At 42.6% G+C, this 24,371-nt stretch overlaps 1 protein-coding gene across 1 annotated transcript in view; it reads left to right on the forward strand.

Moving 5' to 3' along the window:
• The first annotated feature begins 2,389 nt into the window (after positions 1 to 2,389).
• NFATC2 (nuclear factor of activated T cells 2) overlaps positions 2,390 to 24,371 on the forward strand; it is a 477,760-nt gene continuing 455,778 nt past the window's right edge. The window contains exon 1 of the mRNA XM_069651157.1: positions 2,390 to 2,664. Within this exon, the coding sequence (XP_069507258.1) occupies positions 2,598 to 2,664 (67 nt within the window). The 5' untranslated portion in view covers positions 2,390 to 2,597. The remainder of the gene's footprint in view (positions 2,665 to 24,371) is intronic.

Genomic DNA, 24,371 nt, shown 5'->3' on the forward strand with positions numbered 1-24,371 from the left:
AACACCCGCATACAACCACACGCAAAACGTCACACAATGACAATCAGCTAAAACCATACCAGCACACACTGACCATTTTTTCAAACTTAAGCTACCAACAGCACATCAAAGCTCTCTTGCGCTTGTCCCTCCCAACATTACTAATTAACTAACCACCCCAAACCCCTTCCATTTCAGATCTGCCTGAACACCTGGAGACTATAAAAATGGCAGCGGTGTGCAGTACAAGTCACAATAACGTAACATAACATGAAATAAGAAGCCTGTAGAAGCACACCAGATAGGTCATTTGAGGGTGAACATTTGAAAATTGTTTTACCATCCTAATGAAGGCCATTGAAGACTTAGAGAGTCCAGTAAATGCATCCCGACAGAGGGCCGAAACACATAGTGTCGACATATTTGCTTGTATTTGTATATATGGGATGTTTTGCCTAGACATCAGGAAGGGGCACAATCCCTGGTCATAGATCACATTAGTTTGATGACTGTTAAAATACAGGAAGGAGTCTTGCTTACTGAATGATGCTGGGACATCCCACTCTCCTTTTTCTGTGAACGTAGAAGAATGATATGTGATGTAGGGAGTGCCTTTCCATTGATTTTTAAATAGATGAGGTTTTTTTTATATGAAATGTATTGCACACATGTATACTAACCCCACAAAGAGTTACATGAGTTTGTATAAGTACGATCAGGTTTCTTAACATTTTTCAACACAAGGAATACAATGAAATATATAGTGTGATTAATGTTCATACAGGCTGTTGATTGTTAGACCTCTTGTCCACAATACACTATAGCTTGCCTGTTTATGGCCCGGTACATTCTTGATGTAAATATGATGTATAGGCCCAGGTTGACAGGGCTTTAATGTAACAATGGGTTTACCCCTATTTGGGTTGGTATATCCAGAAAAATAAAGACATCACCAACCATAAATATAACCACATTATCTGTGTTTTTGTTAATACGCCGCTATTCTTTAGTTACTTTGGTAATAATATCTTAAGTAAAAATAGAGCATACCAAAATCCAAGGACCCCCCCTCTTTTTTACTAAGGAACACATGTGATCAAATAAAATATTATGACAGCGCAACTTCATTAACAGTTACTCATTTTTAATTCGTATTTTGCTTTAATCCCATTAGATGTACACCTTCATTACTGAATAAAGAGAATGTAACATATTGCCAATGCTGTGCGTTATGTGTTACCTGGGCTAAGAACGTGTCATCATTTTTCTTGATTTTAGAAGATCCTCGCCATGGCCACTGTATCTTCTTTGTTCCAAGTGATTTTCAAATAGTCCCTCTTTATGTATTGGTTTTGTGGCCTCTTGTGTGTTATGCGTTTTAACAATATGTTATAATTAAGCCTTATAAACCTTGTCCAATACTGTAACAGGTGCTCTGGCCCCAAAAGACTGAGTCAAATGCACCAAAACTGAGAGAGCTTATATTTATCTATTTATTTATTTTGTATTTGTAAAGCGCCTACAGCCCGAAGGCACTGAGGCACTGTTTCAGGAAGATGTCTTAGTTACGTGAACAGAAGGCATTGCATACTTTGGTGTGCTGGCCCATAATGGCTGGTAAGGCACACGGGCGGAGTCTACACAGCTAAGTAAAAAGGGCGTACATGGAGGGGTTCAAGTACACTACTGTAGTGTTCTCTACTTCTTCGGCGTAATGCCCACTCTGCGTCTGGTATTTACATTAACATGGGGATGCACGGATGCTATAGAAATCTGTCTGGGCTGTCGAGGGGAAATGCGTGCGCATGCGCGCCTCCTTGCTGGTTGGCTTGGAATGTCGTGCCAGCTATACCCGTTCTTAAAGTCTGCACATCGACCGGTGGGAACGCCTTTCGAATGCCCCTGGGATTATAGCGTGACTGCATATCGCTGAACTGCAAAGCACAGACATAAGGGCTCGCATATAGCTTGCAAAAAAAATGTTGTCATTCATAGTCAGAAGTCGGACATGTTAGCAAGTGGGACAGACTAAGACAGAAAGCTAACTTTAAACAGAAGCTCCCGGCTAGTATGCAGTGCACAACCCGCAATTTTTATGACACGGAGAGGCGTAGTGGGATTTTCTAACATCATCCATATTTTCTCTCTCTGGGCAACACACACACAGCGCTCGCTGCTGAACAATCGGGGGCCTGTGCTGCTAGACTGAGAAAGCCACAGATTTGCCTTGGCCCTGAGCTGGGAGACGTCATGGATTCCTGAGTGTGGAGTTTGCAGGAAAGCCCTCGGTCTGCGAGATGGAGCCGCTCCAAGGGTTTCCATGGCGAAGGGATAAACAGGAGGAAACAGTGAGGGAATCCCGTCATTTTACAGCATTCAAAGACTATAAACACTCAACGCGGGGAAGGAAGTGGCCTTTCCCTCTCTAGTAAGGCACATCACTCAGTGCAGGTCCCAGCTCACTTCATGTGAACGTCCGGCCACGCCGCGCCGCATGCCTGTCCCCCTGCCCCGCTCTGAAGAGGGCCACTCGCCTTTGGTGACACCTGAGAAGCAGCGCTTGGCGACTATGGTTGAAAGATTTCTTTTTTCGCGCCATTGAAACTTTATTCTCCCAAATGCACAGAGAAGCAGCCTGCAGGTTGGTGAATTACCATCATCGCATCATGCGCTCCACGGACCAAGGTATGCCCCCCCCCGACCCCCGCAGCCCCAGTGTTATATATGCATGCCCTGTCGCAGGGGGCTACTCATGGCTCTAAATATGCCTGATGGGTTAAGCCCCCATGCAGAGTGCCACATCCTGGGCAGTTAAGGGTAATGCTAGAAAGAAAATATATAATTACATATGTACCATATGTTTTAAAATATACCATTGAATTATTTGGTTGTGCGTTTGTTTAGCAAAAAAACGTCTTTTTGTAGATTAACCATTATTTCTCGCTTCCGATTGTGCAATGTAAATGTATATCTCAATCCATCGTCCATCCATTCACATGATCATACTCATTATCCAATCACCAGCCACACACCCAAACACCCATCCATCCACACACCTAACTTCCATCCATCCACTCATTCATCCATCCATCCATCCATCCACTCATTCATTCATCCATCCATCCATCCCTCCCTCCATCCATCAATAGATCCATCCATTAATCCACACACCCATCTATTCATCCACCCTTTCATATCCATCCATCCATCCATCCATCCACCCAACCATCCATCCATCCATCCATCCATCCATCCATCCATCCATCCATCCATCCATCCATCCATCCACTAATCCATCCTCGCATGTGCCCATCCATCCATCTATCCATCCATCCCTGTATTCAACAACCCAGCCATCAATCCACACGCCAACTCGCCCAATTATTCATCCTCCTCCCATCTAGTCATCCATCCATCTATCCACCCACACACACACCCATCCATTCATCCATCCATCCATGCACCCCCACAGCCATTCATTCATCCTTCCAGTCCCATCCCACCACCCATACCTATCAATCGATCCATCTATCTATCCATCCATTCTGCCATCGATCCATTCATCCTTCCATCCACCCATCCCTGTATCCAACAGTCCATCTATAAATTACCCCAACACTGTAATGAACAACCCATCCATCAATCCACACGCCAACTCATCCAATTATTAAGCCATCCAGCCACCCAAACCCATCCATCTTCCCATCAATAGATCATCTATTCATCCATCCATCCACACACACATCCATTCATCCATCCATCCATCCTTCCAGTTACTCCCACCCATGCACCCACCCATTATACCATCCATCCCACCAGCCCATCCATCATTAAATCCTGAGGGTTGCAATGTGCATCTTGGCAGTACCGGCTCACCTCTTTATATTTTTGAGGTCGATACATTGAAGACCATTTATGCGCAAGCTACTTTTACAGTGCTTAGACGCTGGAAGCACTACTTTTACAGTGCTTAGACGCTGGAAGCACCATACAGAAGCCTGATAGTAGTGTCTATGTGGCGAGAGAAATACTTGGGTGGTGGAATGCTTAGTTTACTGGACCGCAAATGTTCCGAAATTCACCACTTCAGCAACGATGCCTCCGGGACCCTTTTTTGCTTCTCACGTTCTCGGGCGCTTATTTGTGCCTCGTCGACTATGTTATGCAAAATGAACATCCTTTGCCGGTGCTCATAGTCCAGAGAAAGGCTGAAAGCGCACTCTGACACGAGAGACGTGAGGTTGCTGGAGGCTCCCCTTCTGCTCTGATAGGCGTCGAAGGGTCGTCTCGGCTGCGTATGACGTAGTGGCGGGACGTAGCACACAGCTCACTTGCAGACAAGAGACATTATTCATTTAAAAGTGAAACGAATTCATGATGAAACCATTATCGACCCCCAGTGGGAGACGTCTGAGGACATACACTCCGGGTCTTCGCAAGCAGGCGCGTGGGTTAGGTGACAGTCACCTTAGCGGGGCGGGAGGCCGGAGGAAGGGGTTTGGGGAGAGGCTTACTCCACCCGAGACTGGATGTAGGGTGTTTGGTATATGGTGTTTGACAGAGGCAGGTCACGGCAGAAAAGTGTCCCTTTTGAATGAGATACGTTGAGAGTACACCTCTATTATATATGTTCATTATTGTACCTTGAGGCTGGGGAATGTAAAAGTCTGGTAAGTGCTAACACTACTGCCTGTGGCCAGTATTAAACACCGCCAGTAGCGCAGTACTGGCAATTCCAGAGGGGCCAAACACACGAGACTGACATCCTCAATAACAGCAAAGTCAGCAGCGCACTGACAGCGCCATTACACCGTTAACTTCCAAGGCTGACGCAGTTACCACCCGGCGCAGTGGCTATAGTGGCACAGGAGTAATTTACCACAGCACGTGGGCAGTTGTGTGGTCTTTGAGATGGTGAATGGGTAGCACAACCATAAATAAAGTAGCATTACGTTACAGCCATGCAATGTTTTTTCTCAAAATATCACGGGTGCAGAATAACGCACACTCGAAGCTATATTAGTTTCTTGCATTACGTGAAATATAACTATGACATGGGCGCCAGCGGCATATAATGTTCATCGATTGGCATTTCTTAATCGGACGCTTTGCCCCATCAATAACCGGAAAATACTGACGTTTGTAAAAATGCCACTTCTTCGATTCCAATGTAGAAAAAAACGGCGCTTAAGTTAAGGGTAGCAACATGGGGACCTTTCACCCAACAGAGTCTGCAGCTGGCCTGCTCCATGGCAAGAACCCACTTAATTGTCAGAAGGACATACCTCTGCTGAACAGTGGTAGCGGCGGGAGGGCAGTCACGCTTTCTCTGTATTGGCCCGAGAGTAGTGAAGAAGCCTGAACCTAGTGATGGGATTTGGAGAAACTCTCCGCTGAGACATTTTTTAAAAATAATGAGCTGAAACGGTGCATTTTTCTAAAATTGCACCAAAAGCATTGGCTTTACATTTGGTTCCGTTGGGGAACATGTAAGTACTGAAATAGACACCAGGTCACCAACAGTACACAAGAGCATTTGGTTACACATGTGAACGCTGGCTGTAACAAAAGTAAATCATGACACCCTTTCTCAGCAAAGTACACCAGCGTTGCCACTGTAAAGCACATTTTCATGCTGCTTGTGCCCAAAGGAAGCCATGAGGGCTACCAACATATGTCCATACTGACGTAAAACCACACTGTCATCTTACTCGTGCCCAATGAAATTCATAGGCCTGCCATGGCAACATATCAGATTGTTGCCGCTGGAAAATGTATGTTCATGCTGTTCGTGCCCAAAGAGACCTGACTGAACAGTATATGCCAGCATTGTCACTGTAAAACGCATCTGCATGCTTTTCAGCACCCCACCTCTGCCCCGTGTCATTCTCCCTGCCTCAGTTGTTTTTTTAATGTCCTGCTAGCTGGTATGGCAGAAGATAGGACATTGCAAATGCACGTGAACATGAACACTAATGCTTTTTGTGATAATGATTTTGATGCAGCTGTTTTTTTATGGAAATTGGGCAGGTACAGACATTTTCTTTATATTATAAAACATATTTGTGTTAGGAATTGAATCCGATAGGCACAACTTAAATTGCATGAAATAGCTGTACATGATAACGTTTATGGATGTAAGAATTGTATGCATTTAGGTGTGATTGCAAATATACGTATTTATATGATATCTTGTTTCACAAATAAAAAGAAAATATTTCTGGCCTAATTAACCGTGCAAGTGTGTCTTGGTGTAATTTGTTCAAGGACAAACACGTACGTAATATATCAACAGTGTGAAAACCTGTGGACCTCTTCTTTATTTTTTAAATGGTTGTATTTTCATGCCACTCTGGATCGAAAATAGCATCATTAATTAATTACTGTATCCCAACTGGCCCCGTGCTTGTAAGGCCACACATGCAAGGCTGGCCCCCTGTGACTGTCGTGGCCCCCATGCCTACTCACGTAACTCCGAAACCGCGTTTGTTCCCGCGGTGGAGGTGCAGGTTAGGGAAATGTAACAGGGCTGTCCCTGCTCTCCCCACAGCAGAGACCCTGACCATTCCACAGCAGAGAGCTCTGCAGTAGGGTTTACCCACTTAGGGCCTGATTCCTGGAATTTTTAGCACGGTGCAAAGTGACTTTGCACTGTAAACAAACACCCTGATTCACAGAGTGGTGAAATACACCTTGCACCGCTCTGTGAATCATGGTGTTTGTTGGCAGTGCAAAGTCACTTTGCACCAGTGAAAAGTGACTTAGCACCGTGCTAACCATTCCATGAATCAGGCCCTTAGGCTTCCAGTTGGGATGTACTCACCTCTCCTCACCACACCGGCAGGAATCACAGGCATAACGGGCGACATGCCAGAACATGGCACAATTTTCTGTTATTCTTCATTCCCACCTATGAGGGCCACACATCCACATATACAATCTGCCATTATAGAATCCTGAGAGTGCAGATGCAGCACTTCTGCTGCCCACCCACCCCTCACAGTTTGCAACAGTGCCAACAAAGTTGGGTCTCAGTTTCCTAGCATTTGATACATTCATATTTTCTTACTAAGTATTCTAATGGCTCAATTTATTCTAACAAAAGAGGACTCTATATGCTAAAAATGCTTGAACCATTGCACCAGCTCAGGTCAATAATGAACTTGTTTATTACACCTGAGGGGTGCAAGTTTCTATGGTAGCGTTTTGTGTCACTCCTTCGATACAACAATCGTTAACTTCCCAATTCTTTGGGTTTCATCTTTCCTATGCTTGTTAAATCAATCTGATGGTTCCAGGCTTCCTAGCTATTATCAATACATAACCACTCATTGATATATATATCAAACCAACCATCCACCCACCCATCTACCCATCCATCCATCCATCCATCCATCCATCCATCCATCCATCCATCCATCCATCCATCATCTTTAAATCTAGTCTTCCCTATATCCATATAATAATTCAAATATCATGCCCTTACATCCACCCCTATCCATCCTTTCCTTTATCCATTGCCGATCATCCATCCATCCATCCATCCATCCATCCATCCATCCATCCATCCATCCATCCATATCAATTCTGATATCATTATCCTTGTGTCCACCTCTATCCACATATTCATCCGCATCCATCTCTTTATCCCTAACTATCATCCATCCATCCATCCATCCATCCATCCATCCATCCATCCATCCATCCAGCCATCCATCCATCCTTCAACCCATTCTTCCACCCATTCATCTGTTCCTCTATCCATTCTTCCACGAATACCTCCTTCTATCCATCTATCCATTAATCCGTTCATCAATCCATCCATCCATCCTTGCATCGATCCCTGCACCCATCAATGTATCCATCCATATATCCATTCCACAACCCACGCTTCCAACCATTCATCTGTTCCTCTATCCATTCTTCCATTAATCCTTCCTTCTATCCATCTATCCATTGATCCGTCCTTCCATCCGTCCATCCATGCATCCATCCATACATCCATTCCTCAACCAAGCGTGCACCCAATCTTTCTTTCTTTCTTCCTTCCTTCCTTCCTTCCTTCCTTCCTTCCTTCCTTCCTTCCTTCCTTCCTTCCTTCCTTCCTTCCTTCCTTCCTTCCTTCCTTCCTTCCTTCCTTCCTTCCTTCCTTCCTTCCTTCCTTCCTTCCTTCCTTCCTTCCTTCCTTCCTTCCTTCCTTCCTTCCTTCCTTCCTTCCTTCCTTCCTTCCTTCCTTCCTTCCTTCCTATCCACGCACCCTTGCTTCCTTCCTTCCTTCCCTATCCACGCACCCTTGCTTGTATTACTAACCATACCCCCACTCCTTTCCACACAGCTGGCCCTATCCGTGAATCTGTTGTCTTGAGGGAGGAGTCACAGAATGCCCAACCCACATATCATTTGGAAAAAGAATAAAAGTTGTATTCTTATGCAACAGTAGATTGGGTTTGGGTATAAAAATCTGTTTACACTAAACAAGCAAGGATGGACTTCTTGGTGGTACAGGGCAACTGGCGAAGGATAACCACAATTATATGGGCATTCTTTCTAGGCTCAGCCTAGCTCTCTTGAGCAGGGTTTCTAAGTTGTATTTTTAAAGTTGACTTCAGAAGCTCCCGACAACCCATTATCTGGGTAATGGTGCCATAAACTGTAACAGAGTCTGGGGCTGCCAACTAACACATATGCAAGGGAAAGCTCCGTGTAACTGAGCCAGGATGGAGGAATACATACACTTAGTGCAACGGTCCATTCTAAGCAACCCTAATGCCTTTACTCTAATGTCCAATTCTAATTCTGCACAGCAGTGAAACACAATATCAAGGTTGTTGCACCCAGGAAGGATTCTTTGGCTCACTCACAGTCTCGGGCGATTTAAAGGACATTAGCACATTTCTTTCATGACCTTGCCACTCTCTCCAGAAGATGGGTCAACCTCCTGGCATCAAGAGCTGCAGTTTCGGCACCCCCGTACTGATGAAAGGTTGTTTGATTATTCTCTTGGCCTATGGCAGAGGTGTGCAACCTGTTACTTTTCTGATGTTATGGACTGTGATTCCCCTGATACCCCAATGTTGATTATGTGGGCCATGACTGAGGCGAGCTGTAGTCCAAAACACATGGGATTCATCCGGAAGGGTTCTCTCCAACCTCACTCGTGTGATTATCGGGTTACAGTAATTATTACCCAAGATCCTAAGGTGACAATTGCTTCTCTGGTTCTCTCTCTCTTTCACTCTCTTCGGCATTCCTCTCCCTTTCCCCTTTCCTATTCTCTCTCAACTTTTCTGCTCTTCCACCCATCCACCTTATATCATCATCCATACAGCTATTCATACATCAATATGTCCCTATCATAAAACAAGGACTACATCCTCATCCTCATCCTTAAATCCATCCCTACATTCCTATCCATCCATCCATCCATCCATCCATCCAAACCATCCACCCATCTTTATATCATCATCCATACAGCTATCCATCCATCTCTATAACCCTATCAGACAACCCGTCCTACATCATTATCCTTACATCCTACCTCTACAATTCTATCCACCCATTGATCCACCCATCCATCCTCCATCATTCTCTACATGTAGATCCAACAATCAATCTATAAATACATACCTCCTTGTATCCCTATCCATGTTTCCATCTGTATGTCACAATCCATACAACTCTTCCTATGCATGCACACCTTTCCAGCCTTTCATCCACAAATTCCTATATTCATATTCTTATCCATCCACCCATCCATCCATCCATCCATCCTCACTATTGACAGAATCTATTTTAAAGGACTATTAAGACTTACCAGCTGCTAAAATCATGCTCGAAATTTCATGTAAATGTGTTGTGTGGGCTTCATTTTCATGGGCCAATCAGAACCAATGAACCTCTCAGAGTATCAATGGGTCACTAAGAGTTCTAGGATCTCTAGTCAGGCTCAATGTCTATATAAAACACCAAGCTCCCTGCCTGTTTTTCTGTTGGTTAGGCTTGGCTTTTAGAGGGAGGGACATGGATGAAGTACACTAGAAACAAGAAGATAAATTGTGCTTTAACCTTTTCAGACTATGGGCCTCATTACGACCCTGGCGGAGTGGGTTTACGCCAGCGTTATTCGCGGCGGACCCGTCCGCTCTACTACGAGTTCCCGTAGCGCCACGGAGCGTTTTCCGCCTGGTTTTTCCGGGCGGAGAAATCCATGGCGCTACGGGACCTTGTTGTTAATTACGCCACCGTATTTTGCGGTGGCGTAATTAACGCCTTCCCCACTCCCATTATACCCTATGGGGCAAAAATGGGAATGGGGAAGGGTAAAATGGGGGATGGGGATTTACCGCCCCGCCAAGGTCGGAATGGGGCGGAAAATCCGCCAACCCCCATGGCGCTATCGGCAGCTTTCCGCCGTGCTCCATGGTGCATTTTGCACCGCGATTTCCGCCAGGGTCGTAATGAGGGCCTATGTATTTTCTTTATTTTAGACATATCCGCTGTTTGTAAAGTTTGATAGGTTAATTTCCTTTCCTTTGTCATCCTTCCTTCCACACAACACAAACACATTGTGACAAACTTTGTTAAAAACTTAGAATTTCTGAACCCATCCATGTACTCTTCCTTCAGACACAAAAAAAACAAAAAAAGAAACTGAAAACATTTGTGATACTCGTTGAGATATTACTTCTAAAAACCTTTCCCTTACTCTCCGTTACACCACTGGAAATAAAAATAAAAAATCCTTTGTAAAACCCTTTAAAAAAATGGATTTTGAAACCCTTTCCTGTGGCCTTTCTCTTTCCGCTCAACAAAATAGAAACATTTGAGAAACCATTCATGAAAACCTTTGAGAAAGTTTTTGTGACAAATACCCTTTGCTTTTTTTAATAGAATTTCATGTGCCCTAAACCACTGTAACACCATTTCCATTATTCCCGTCAAAAGTCGCTTTGCTCTTCAATACTTCCTTCTGTGATTATAGTGACTTTTTCTTTAGCATTGGATAGTGACGTAACACAAAATGCGGCCTCCCCTGTGAGCCATGCTGAGACCCCGCACCCAGCTCTGCAGCAAAAGCACGGGCTGCTCCACACTCTGTGCCAGCCTGGGCCACCATGCATGCGTAATGCAAACAATGATCATGTTGCTGTAGGGGCGCACCGAGAATTCCACTAACTGAAGTATGCAAGTATGTATTTTAATCAAACTTTAAATATTTCACCTAGTGTAGGAACAAGGGTTCTGTGCCTGGCCCGTGAGTCCTGACCCCCAACTCTGTGCATGGACAGTAATATTGTGCACAGTAATAATACCATAGGAAAACATTTTCATGCTGGCGCTGTTCGAATATGCCAGTATTAGGGCTGGGTAAAATTGTGAAATTCCATTCCGCCAGCAGCAAAAGCATAATCTGAAAGATTTCGACCTGCTTTGCCAAAATCAACCATTCTGCCACCCCACCATATCGAAAATAGTGGCGGAAAGTTTCTTGTGCCATAGCGGGAACGTAGAACAAATCTAGAAGAGCGGCACAAACTTTCTCGTGCCGCTGCTTGAACCTAGTACAACTAGAAAAGAGCAGCACAACGTTTCAGTGCTGCTGCGCAAAACCTAGTAAAAATCGAACAAAAAGCTTTGCAATGTTCCTCTTGCTGCTGCATGAACCTAGCGTGAATCAAAAAGAGCAGCACAAAGCTTCTCGTGCCGCAGTGCAAACCTAACATGAATCATACAGAAATGCTGTGCAAAGTTTCTCGTGCCACTGTACTAACATAGCACAGTTTGAAAAAAACATGCAAAGGTTCTCGTGCCACTATCTAAAACTACCACAAATTGAATTAAAAAAGCTGAACAAAGTTTCTCATGCTCCTGCACCTAACTAGTACGGTTCGTACAAAAGCACGCTAAGTTTCTCGTTCCGCTGCACTAAACTAGTATGGATCGAAAAAAAGACCTGCACGTAGCGTCTCGTGTCGCGAACCTAGCACGGATCGATAAAAGACCTGCACAAAGTTCCTTGTGTCGCTGCGTGAACCGATCACAAATTGAAAAACTCACTTGAAGTTGCCTGTGACACTTCAGGAAAATAGCACGGATTGAAAAAAACATCTGTGCGATGTTTCTCATCACGTGACACAGAACTAACATGGGAATGAAGCACTATGCACCGTGCAAAACTGCACGAAACGGGTGGAATTTCAGTGGTAGTGGAAAAGTAATGCTGATTTTGCGGATCCGGCAGAAGCAGAATCCAGTGTGGTTTCTGCACGATTCGCTTCACCAGTGAAAATACTGTTCACCCCTAGCCAGTATCCCCATGTACGAACATTCTCTTGTTGTGTTTGCCCTTAATGTCAGTAAAAATCTGGTAGCACAGGAGGCAAATATGTTATTGCTGCTGCACAAAGGCTTGCCCAACCCCCACACCACCATTTAAGAATCTCTTCATATTGACTTGGCCCTCAATGCCAGTAAAACATGCAATGCTTGAGTAAGAAACCATTTCCTTGTTTGGCTGCACACATGCCTCCACCCTCCATGTAAGAACATTGATCAAGTGGACTTTGTCCTTAACACCATTAAAGCATGCAATGTCAAAGTAAGAAAACATGTCATTGATGACTGCACAAGTGCCCCCGTCTTCCCCATTTAGGAACACAGATCGTAATGGCCTTCCCCCTTATGTCAGTAGCAAATGCCATGCAACAGGAAGACAATGTCCTGTCTGCCTGACCCATTGTGCTATAAACCCCCATCCCAAACCCTCCTCCAAGTAATAACATTAATCATGTTGGCTTTACCCAAAAGTAGCATTAAAACTTGTAAGAAAATGTCCATTCTCCAATGCCCCTTACCTGGCCTCAGCCATGCATACACACATTCATACCCATTCCCTTACCAACAACTCATCCAGTGACATCTGGTGAATTCTTTACTTGGAGAGGTGTAAACATTTCCCACACATTTGCCAAAGTGACCCAGTGTAGTGAGGTAGCTTGAATGAATCAAAGGGAGCTTGAGGGGTTTTCTCTACCCAACCTGCCCCCACCTCACCCTGAGAAATATTTTTGAATAATGAGTTAAATTGGTGCATTACACAGCACACTTTCTGTGAAAGATTGGGTAAAAAGCCAGACAGTTTCCAATTGGTTTGTAGTATTGCTCCAATTTAAAAATCCAATAGATGCAACTCACCAAAATATCACAGGGATGTTTCCCAATTTATTTTCATGATGCCTTTACCACAATGTATGCCAGTTTATGCCAGTATAAAAAACCTTTTCACACTGGCTGTGCCCATACATGCCAATGATGGCTGCACCATTATATGCCAGTATTCCCACTGAAGATCATACTCATGTTTGCTTTGCGCCTAATGCCAGCAATTATACTATAAGGAAAGATGTTCAGGCTGGCTCTGCCAGTATATGGTAGCATCTTGATGTAAGGACATACCATGCCACAGTATGAAAACATGTTCAAAGTGGCTGCACCAAAATCCCAGTCTAGCAACATAATAACAGTTGTAGTGCTAACATTATCAAAGATGTCCAGAAAAAATGCCATGCCACAGTAAGAAATACCTAGACTGGCTGCATCAAAATGCCAGCCTAGCCTCAATATAACACAGAAGGCTTGCTTAACTATAGATGTCCAGATAAAAGTGTTATGTCACAGTAAGACATGGTTAGACTGGCTGCACCCAAATCCCAGTCTAGCCAGATAATAATAACACTTGCCATGCTTAATTTATTATAATGGCCATTAAAACATGTCATGCCACAGTACGAAATGGCTAGGCTGGCTCCACCAAAATTCCAGTCTAGCCAGATAACATTCTTGCTCTATCATGGATGGATGTCCATTAACAAAATGTAGTACTGCATCCTGCCCCTCACTCCCTACCCACCAAGATCAATTCCTCTGTGCCAACCGAGCCCAAACACATGCGTACACACATTCATACACCTTACATCATACAATCACTCACACATTACATAATACATAACATGCCCTAAAATGAGCATACATATACATAAACACATACCTACATCAAACATGAAACATGCACGTGTACACACACATACACCCAACTGTATTTACAACATTTATTTTTTTCCTCCTCCAGACCAGAATCCACCTTCCCTAACAATGGTCTCTGCCTGCTGCAGCCAGCTCCTGCACTCCAGCCTCCACCACACAGACAGGAACCAGGAGGCAGGGAGAACTTACTGGTTCCTATCATGTGTGGTGGGGATGGCACGCAGGGCACCACAACTGGAACCTTTCTTTTTGGAGTCACAGTGCAGTGCGCTCTGACTTCATATGTGGACTGTTGGGGCTTCAGCTACGCCAATACAGGTAGATCATAAATAAGTCATTTTGGATCTCTTTGGGAACATTTTCTTCTCATCTGAGGGGGAGGAATGTTGAGGCAGATGTGAACCTAGCTTTGTATAGCCCATTGAGGCGCTTGCTGATGCCTTGTCTGCAAATATAGATGTTATCGGCTTGAGGGATGATGAAGGTGGAGCAGCAACAAACAATAAAAACAAAAGTATGAAGAGGCAATGGAAAGGGTGAAGCCACCACGAACCATGCTTCATTGTGAGAACACCCTCATGTGATGTCCGAGGAGGTAGCGATTTAGGTTTCTTAAGGCAGGACATTGCAGCTGTGAGGGAGGAGGCAATGGTGGATACACCTGAGGAGCTGTGCAGCTGGAGGCTGGGGGTCAGGACCAGCTGAAGACAGAAGACAAGGAGGAAGATGTGGAACAAGTGTTGTAAGAGATGGGCAGGTGGGAGGTGGCTTTAGAAGAGTCAGAGATGGAGGGACAGCAGATAGAATACCAGGAAGCAAAGATGTAGAAGCAGTATATGGGAGGACATAAGGAGTGAATTTAGGCAGGAGAAGGAATCTGAGGAGGCATATGTGGGGTAGGAGGCAGAATGCTAGCAGGATGTTGACCAGAAGCAGATGAAAGCAGGGCAGGAGTAGTGGGGAAACAAGTGAAACACAAGGATGTGTATGAGGAGCAAATGAAGGAGAGGTACAGCTAGTGGGAGATGAGAATGCAGAGGCAGGGCAGGAAGAGATAGGACTGGAAGTTACTCCACCAGGAAATAGGAACGGAGCAGCTTTCATGTACGAGGGAGATACAGAAAAACCTTTGATAATGCAGCTTTTGCTCAGATGGAAACCCAGAGAAATACGTGCAGTTTCATCTGTTTCATAGCATGGTGACTCACAGAACTAGTGTGATGTTTTCGGCTCTCATATAGCCAGGAGACCCAGATTAATATTTGCACTGGAAATATTCTCATGCAGTGGGTAGGACCTGAAAAAGTCTCACGCTGGTGGCTCTCATGCAACAGTGAGAACCTGAACATTATTTAAGGGTACTGCCCTGGTGGAAGGAGGCTATCTGTACATCACTGTGATTCTACAATAGAAGGGGCACGACTCAAGAACAGAATGGTAACACCACAAATTCTAATGGGATCTGTGAGGGGTCAGAAATGAGAGGCGGGCCCATAGCAGTAATGCTTTCAACATCAGACATTTTTAGTAAAATAAAAGGGGTTGGATAAAAGGCTTTCTGTCCCTATCCTAAAGAGAGTTTCCTTAGCTAGGAAACTAAAACTAAAGATCAGTCTGTGTCTCGTCGTCAAATATATAAACTGTCCTTGTGCCCCAAACCATACTAATCTGACCCTCACACTAAAAATTATCAACTAACAGTGCAATGTAATGTCTCTAACTTATGTTTGGCAAGAGGTGTTAATATGTAAAAATAAATATATTAATCCAACAAACATATTTTCTCCAATGATAACTCCTTGAATCTAGAGGGTGGTTTCTGTCCCGTGGATATTTAGGTAGGATGGCAAAGTGTCTCTTTCCAATAATTGTTCCTTAAAGATGGCAAAAGGGTATCTTTCAAACAACTGTTCCTTGAAGGTGGCAAAATTGTCTCTTTCAAACAACAGTTCTTTTAGGATGACAAAAGTGTCTCTGGTATATCTCTTTACCATATACTTTGAAAAATAACTGAGTTTTTTATACAACTTTTACTGGTTCTCCTGTTATACTCCCCTGCCAGGAATCCTCTTTCTGGGTCTTACAGATCCCCTGGTATACTCTCCTGCCAGGTATCTTGCCTCACAAGATTCACTGCCTGGTGTGTTCTTTTTCACCAGGACCTCTTCCTGAGATAATTGTCCTTTAATTCAGCAAAGTTGTATTACTTCACTGGGCTCTACTGCATTGGCCAGAGGTAATACTGGTTCCAATTTCCCCACACTGACATCTGATGTATGGAGACTTGTTCAAGTTTTGCCTTTTTATATTTTCATTAGTATTCATTTGCTTAGGGTAATACTTGCTCCAATGTTCTCCATATTGATATCTCATATAAGGGGAATTTGTTTGAGTGTTGTCTTTGTATTTCACTTGTTCTGTATTCAGAAATCCTTATCTGCTCACTTGTCTGTCAGTATGCCCTGAGGTCCCTAATAGCTCTGAGTAGAATAACCGATGTATTGAAGTGTTCCTGACCCACGCCACATTGCTGCAGTGACGTTTTCACTTTAGAAACAGTCTCTCGCACTGCAGACCTCTTTCCAGCTCTCCGGACCACTTTGCGTTCATTCGCTAGAACAACCACCGCTTGTCTGGACAACCATGTTCCCGACAGCTCTGCAGTTGCTGCCAGCTCCTTGACGGTTCTCTCTCATTGCCGGTGATGTCCCTTCTGGCCTTGTGGCACACTGGTATGTCACGCTTGCAAGCAGCGGAATAGAAGTGCCTGCTTTCTCCAGCACGTTCCATCCCCATACTGCTGTCTGCCTCGCCTCTGCTTCTCTCACCTCGGCTCCACTTCCTTATTCTTGGGTTCCCCTTATCTGAATGCAGATACCATCTTTAAATTTCCCGCTCACTCGGGTCTCCCCAAAACAACTAGTCTGCAACTTTAATTGTATTTCTTCTGATGTGTGTTAACTCATTTCTCCTCTTCCTTGTCTCAGTACCAAAGTTTTTTCTGGGAATTGGAGTCCACAGTATTTCGATGATTTCCAATGTGATATTGTTCAGAATTTCTATTCAGAAAATCATTAGAGACATGTGATGCTAATGGTATATTATGTGTTTATTTACAGGAATGACAGTAGGCATTAGATGTTTAGATGTCATAGGGTTTTCTTCAAAAGGGGGGAAATACTGCGTCCCTCCTAATGGAGTCACCACATCCTCGAGGCAGTCGTCCCCTCCGACTTGATCCTCCCCTGGCCATGTGGGAGGAGATCTTCACCGGGGAATCAGTGATGACTCTAGATTCATCACACATCTATCAAAAGTATGTTAAAATGCTGCTTGTTCAACTTTTTCAAATATGGGCCAACACAAAAGAGCATCATTCCCTGATTTGAAAACAGGTTAAAGCTCTCCCGTTTCAGAAGAGCCCAGAAGTGCAATAAGTATAATATATGTATATATATCTTTTTGACCCCACCTGAAGCAACCGCACCAAACTTCGCAAAATCATTCTGTGGTGACCATTTACTTTTTTTGCAAAGTTGGTGAGGATTCCTCGAATGGCGGCAAAGTTATAAGCCACCCTAAAAGTGCTCTTTCTATGAGTTGATCTACTTAATCATACTTACAGGGTGGCTACCGCAGGCCCTATATATATATTCACTGAAAAAACGTTGTTAATGGGATGTTATGGTTACAAGTTAAACAGAAAAAAAACTCAGAAATTCACCAGTTATGGTAGGTTTAGCAACCATAACTTGCACCACCACCGTGCACTGCTAAGACTAACACCCAGGACATCAAAGATAACATCACAAATGTCCACTTTCGACACCACAGATCATTAAAAGACCCGGATGGCACGTGCACACCATCGCATAGGGCAAACCTTTCTACACTTTTTAATTTTATATTTGTAACAATCCCTTAATGCCTCCTTTCAAACAGTCACACATCCATCCACCAAGCACTTCCAAAAACTGTACATATAACCCTAAGACCATACTAAGCTTCTTCACATCAACTGCCACTTAACAATCTTTTACAAATCTTTTGCATCTACATTTCCCTTACTTATACAAAAAGAACTGTACACAATGCTCCTATGAATTCACATATGCATTGTGCAGGGGAGAAGTGCATAAATAGATCGGACAGATGCTCATGTGAATCCAGGAGGGAAATGCCAAGGTATGTCAAGGTGAGACACCACTGGGTAACTACTGGAGCAGAGGAGTCCCAAAGGTGGGATGCATCTTAACCATAACATCCCTTTAACAAAGATTTTTCTGTCAATTTAACAGGTTTTTTTAAGGGAAAATGTTTCATGGTGTTACATCACTATGGGCCTCATTACACGGTAGGCGGTAGCCATAGCGCTATTGGCGCCTCGCTACCCCCTACGGCCGTCGGAGTCCGGGTTCCCAGAATAGGGACTTACCGGTCTATTCTGGCCTTTGCGGGACCGGTAAGTCCCCATTCCGGGAACCATTGCCCATTCCCATTCGAGCTACCATAGAGCTCAATGGGAATGGGGAAAGAGCTAATAACGGTACCACTATTAGCGGTACTGTTATTTGCTCTGAAGTCCCTCAGCGGGTCCCTTACTTAACGTGTGGTCTGACCACACGTTAAGGACGGGACCCGCTAAGGGACCTCGTAGTAGGCCGGTAGGGGATTACCGGCACAGGTACCCTTACCGGTGCCGGTAATCCCCTACCGCCTACCGTGTAATGAGGCCCTATATATAAGTTATTAATAATTCCTCTTTTCATATATATGAAAGAACTATAAACCTCCTTTAAGAAGCATATTTCTTGCAACACATACTTATGTCTGTCGTTATCAGCAGGGGATGGGAATCTGGGGATGGGAATCATCGATAATAACCTTGATTTTCTATCACAAATACGGTTGCCATTTTAAAATAGTTCTTATTGAGTGAATAATAACCACAAATAGTTACCGCTATATATATGGTGCAAATAGAGGCTAAAGAATTTTCATTCGTAATTTTTGCCAGGACTAATTCTGCACAAGGCTTGTTGTCAGACTATTAACAACATATTGACCGAGTAAAGTGCTCTGTGAAAACTAAAATTCATACATAATGCAACTATTTGAATTTAAGACATTATGATCGGGTATTGATTACAAGATGACTAAAGGTTTTTACAGGCGCTGTGAAAATGAATATTTGTATTACAAAGCTTAGGCTTATACATGACCAGTACATGATTGTATTCTAAATTATTACCATATACTGTCAATGGAAACAATGTTTGTTCTTCAAATATAAAAAGAAAATCACCTACCAGAAAGTAGCCTGTCAATACACATCATCAAAGAATGGAAACAGTTGTCTACTTTAAGGCTGTGCCAGTGCCGGAAGGCAACCTGACATGGAGTGACAGTGCTATCTTTAATTATCCAATAGAGAGAGAAACTACCAGAGTTTGCCTAATTATGCTAGATCCCCTATCCTCATTTAATTAGTTAGAAATGGGAGATAGTTACAGTGATGCACCAGTGGGCTTACTGATAACTAAAACTGGTATGGTGGTTTCGATATTGAATCACAGGGAAACTAATGCACAATTTCCATGTTGTTCTCATTGGAATTCATCCATGTCAACATTATCTTAAGAAGACATATGATTCTTCATCACTATTGTGACCTTTTTTGTTTCAACGTTTCCATTTTGATGATAAGTCTCGACTCTAGGCATCTCAATCGCTTTTCTCTATCACCTTTTCATCTCTGTGCCTTGACATGTGCCAAGGCACCAAAACTCATCACGGAGACATCATTATTGTGTTTGATGTGGAAATGAACCTCTAGGGGATAGTTAGTGTGCACGTTCTTCATAGCCCTGTAATGTTGCAATATTCTTAGTTTCAGAGGTACTGTGGTAGATCCAACGTATCTCATATGGTCAGGATAGTCTATATAATAGACTACAAAGTTGGTTAAACAAATAAGGGTTTGTCCTAGATACCAACGTTCATAATTACCAAATTCAACACTTTTACGCTTTTTAGATAGGCAGAAAATGTTACATTTTCGGCAAAGTTGAAATCCATTGCATGACCTGTCATCAGCAGCCCAAGGCAACATGTTTGTTTGCACTACTTCTCTGAACATACTGGGTACCAATTTATACTTCAAAGGAGTTTTGAGTATGTATCTGTGGGTTTGCTACTAATACTTGCGTGAGATCTTTGACACTTTTCAAAATTGACCAGGGTTTGCTCAATATGGATTTGATCTATGTGGCTTGCACATTGCATTGAGTGATAAATCTGGTGGTATTAGGTTTGCCATTTGCTTTCAATTTTACTTCCAGCAAACCTTGTCTCAAAGTAGTTCACCACATGGGATACTCTTTTTCAGTGGGTGAGAGTGATGACTACGAACATGTAGTATGGAATTGGACGCTGTCACTTTTCTATATAACTCTTATGCGAGTATGTTATTGACAAAGCTCATAGGCATCACCCTAACCCACTGAAAAAGAGGATCCCATATGGTGAACTACTTAGAGTCAAAAGATATTATACAGAGGAGTCCAAATTTAGATCTGTGGCGAAGTGCATAGGAAATCATTTTTTAATGCGAGGCTATTCACATACAACAATAGATCAAGCTTACCAAAAAACTAAACTGCAAACTAGACAAAGTTTGCGGAAAGTAAAATCGAAAGCAAATGGTGAAAGTAGGATAATCCATAAGAGCCAAGTTACACATTCCACAATATCACGTGGTCGGAATGTGTGACTTGTTTTTTAAACATGACCCAATGCTCCAACCACAAGGCCTTGCTAAACCCACCATATCTTTATTGTTGTTAGATCTATATTATACTGCAGTGGTCGCCACCCTATTGTTAAGATGAGTATAATGTACCACAGGAAACCCAAAATTTGAATTGCTAACATATTTTGATTGGCGACGGAGTTGGCTGACATTTTGCAAACAGAATTGTTCTTACACCCTCCTCTAGACAGACGATTCTGGAAAGGATCAGTTAAAGAAGTTATTGAGAAAACAATAAAACGCAGGTTCAGCCTAGTACCCATTCCTTTACCCATTGAGGAAAAAGTCAAATTTTTGCTCAAGCACACTGCCCAAACCGCTGAACGAAATTGGACCAGGCATGAAACAAATCACAAAGCGCTGACTCAATTTCACAGTGGGTGTGGGGGGGGGAATTCTGGGGTTATTGCATCCAGTGGTTTCTTTAATATTTGAGAGGGAAAGGGTCCCCCTTTGTCCCAAAATGATAATGATATCTTCCATGATGCTTTGCAGCAGAAAGACATTTCAGAAATGAAAAAGCAGCCAATGTTTTTGTTCGATGCAAGAGATATTCGTGAATATTCAGGTAATATGTGGGATTATCCAAAAATGAAAAGTTGAAAAAATGCCTTATGGCGGAGGAAAAATTATGAAATGTCATCAGGCTAGAACTGGGGAGGGACAAAGAGGACACCATGTTAAATTGGAGAGTTATTGGGGTGGGGAGGCTGGGGACCAAGTTCAGGGCTCATATGTTTTCACATATTTGCAGTTATTTTTCATATTTGGGGCTATTTTTTGTTGCATATTTGTGGTTATGGCAGAAAACTGAATCGGCAATAAAAAATGCATCAAACGTATAATAACTGCAAATATTTTCTAAATATTCACGGTTATTTGTAGACCATTACTAAAATAACAGCAGTAATGGGAAAACCTTTTTTTTTAAAGCGAGAGTAAAAAAATTAAATTAATATGAAAAAGTGGAATTTTCCAGATATAGTGAGGTGTATGGTAACCTCTTGAGTCAACATGTCAAGGGGTGCAATATGGCCCTTGCCAGTAGCATGAAGGCTGTGCTCACTGGCCAGGGCTGAAGGCCTTGGCTAGTGGCCCGAAATACATCTACAGTGGGTCCAAAAGAAACCTATTGGGGGAACATGTACAGTGGACAGAGCCGAAGGACTCTTTGTGGATGAGCATTTAAACTGGAATTATCACTGGTTAGAACTGAAAAGTAAATCCATGTAAGTGGTAAATATGTTTAGTAGCTTCATTGGAAGAAACATGGGATGGTCGATACAAACAATTTTGTTGTTGTAAACGGCAAGAGTAAAATCATTTCTTCTCTATGGAATAGAGATTTGGGGCTATAAATATACATCACATATCCGAAAATTTGAAGCACAGATTCTTCGTAAATTATTTCGGTTGCCCCAAAATGTTTCCATAGAATATATTCTTTTAGAATTGGACCTGAACAGTATTAATGTTGACATGACAAACAGAGTAACATTGAGCTATGATAAATTGCTGGAACTGAATAATAACCCAATTGGAGTGCAATTTGTAACCAAATTTCACGAAATTGATAGGTGTAATAAGATTGGCACACTAGGGAAAGGATGATGATGCATACATTATGGTTTGGCAAATATGAAAAAAGAACTTGTGTCAGTAAAACATTAAGATTCAAAACCTGGCTGCGAAAATATGGCAGAGAAATGGATGTTGAAAAAAACATAGTTCAACTAGCAACACTGAACAATAGCGGTTGGTATCTGCAATACCGTATTTATCCACTGATAACACCAAAACATATTCAGGCATATCCATCACATAAAATCATGCACCAATACCTCTTACTTAAATTTAATAAGGGAGAACATTTACAGATAAAAGGTGCGCACTTGCGTATCCTTCACTCAGAGAGGTGGTACATATTATGTGGTAATCCAGACCTAGAATCCCTGAAACATGTATTAATAGAGTGTGATTGTCTAAAGTCATTAAGAATGTTTTTTTTAAAGCAGTATAACAACCAGCTTGATAGTAATAACACTGAGTGGTGTTGGGACCTCTTTTTAAAAGGAAATTAAATGAATTTGATTTATTTTATGATACATTTTTATTGGAAATGTATTGAGATTTTAAATCTATTATCGTAAGGAGTGTACTAAAGAAATTCATATATGAGAAGTGGATTTAGATGTTAGTTATATTAATAGTGATCTCCTTCTTCTTTTTAAAAAAAAATTATGCGAGAGAATGACACCCACTGATGATAAAATGAGCTACATATGAGGACAATAAGATAAAGTGGATGAAAACAAAATTACTTTTTAAAAAATAAGTGTATAAATTTTGATGTATGTAAAGAAATGTGTATGTCATTTTATCGTTTTTTTCAATGTATGTTGTATTTACAAAACCATGGTTGTACGTGAATTAAATCAAATAGATAAATAAATAAATATACAGTGCATTTGGCCATGCTCACCTATTGGGTCAAAAAGAAACATATCGGGGGAACATGTACAGTGGACACGCTCAATGTCCATGGCCACAGGCCATGGCCAGAGGCCATGGCTAGTGTCCCGTAGTTTTTTAAATATACAGTATACTATATATATAATGGCAGACAAGGGGGTTAGGAGAAGGCGATTCGGGGGGCTTGGAAATAGATCCCATAAATACAAGTGGAGTGGGAACAGGCAATTGAAGAACAAACATTTTTTGATACCTGGATTAGTTGTGATACAGATCATCAATCACCCGCATTCAATCACTAGATGTATCTGTTTCACAACCACGGGCACCAGTAAACAGCCACCCTCCACTTCTCCATGTGTGTCTTGAAGCAGTCAAATCTTCACCAATATCAATGGCTTGTTGCCTATAGCGGCCTCTCTTGCTGTGGTCTTCCACAACTCAGTGCTTGTTCTACTTAATGAATGCTATGTGTCCAGCTGCAGGACTGCAAGGCTTCTCCTTCTGTCAGACACAATAACCCCTGCATCAGCAAAGACGCACTCCAACTTCACACCAACAGTGAAGCAGCTGAGGGATTCTATGGCAACTCTTGCAAGTGCTGTTGGCCAATCATATCACTAACCAAATCATTACTGTACAAAATTGCCATCCTTACCCTCATGCAATGTAACAAATAATGATCATCTATGGTGTTATGTTATGTTATTGCATTTCTAAAGCGCTAAAGCCCATAGCATCCAGGTGCTGTCACAGAGAAAGAACAGAGGGACAAGCCGAAAGATATATTTTACTCAAACAGTCTGGCTTTCAGCAATTTTCTGAAAACCAGATGATCCTCCTCCTTATGTAAACCCTCCGGCAGTTCCTTCCAGGCCCTTGCTGCCAGGAATGGGAATGCACAACCATTTCCCAGAGCCCTTTTTATACGATCAACCGTAAGGTAATAATTACCTTTTCTTTACGGTATCGGGGAGAAAGTCCAAAGATGCATTTATGACATACTGTGAATAATTTAAAGGAAATCCTTGTGGAGATAGGAAGCCAATGCAGCTCCCTCCGGACA

This window comes from Ambystoma mexicanum, chromosome 3p, assembly GCF_040938575.1.
Source record: "Ambystoma mexicanum isolate Mex_15411 chromosome 3p, UKY_AmexF1_1, whole genome shotgun sequence".
Classification (NCBI taxonomy): domain Eukaryota; kingdom Metazoa; phylum Chordata; class Amphibia; order Caudata; family Ambystomatidae; genus Ambystoma; species Ambystoma mexicanum.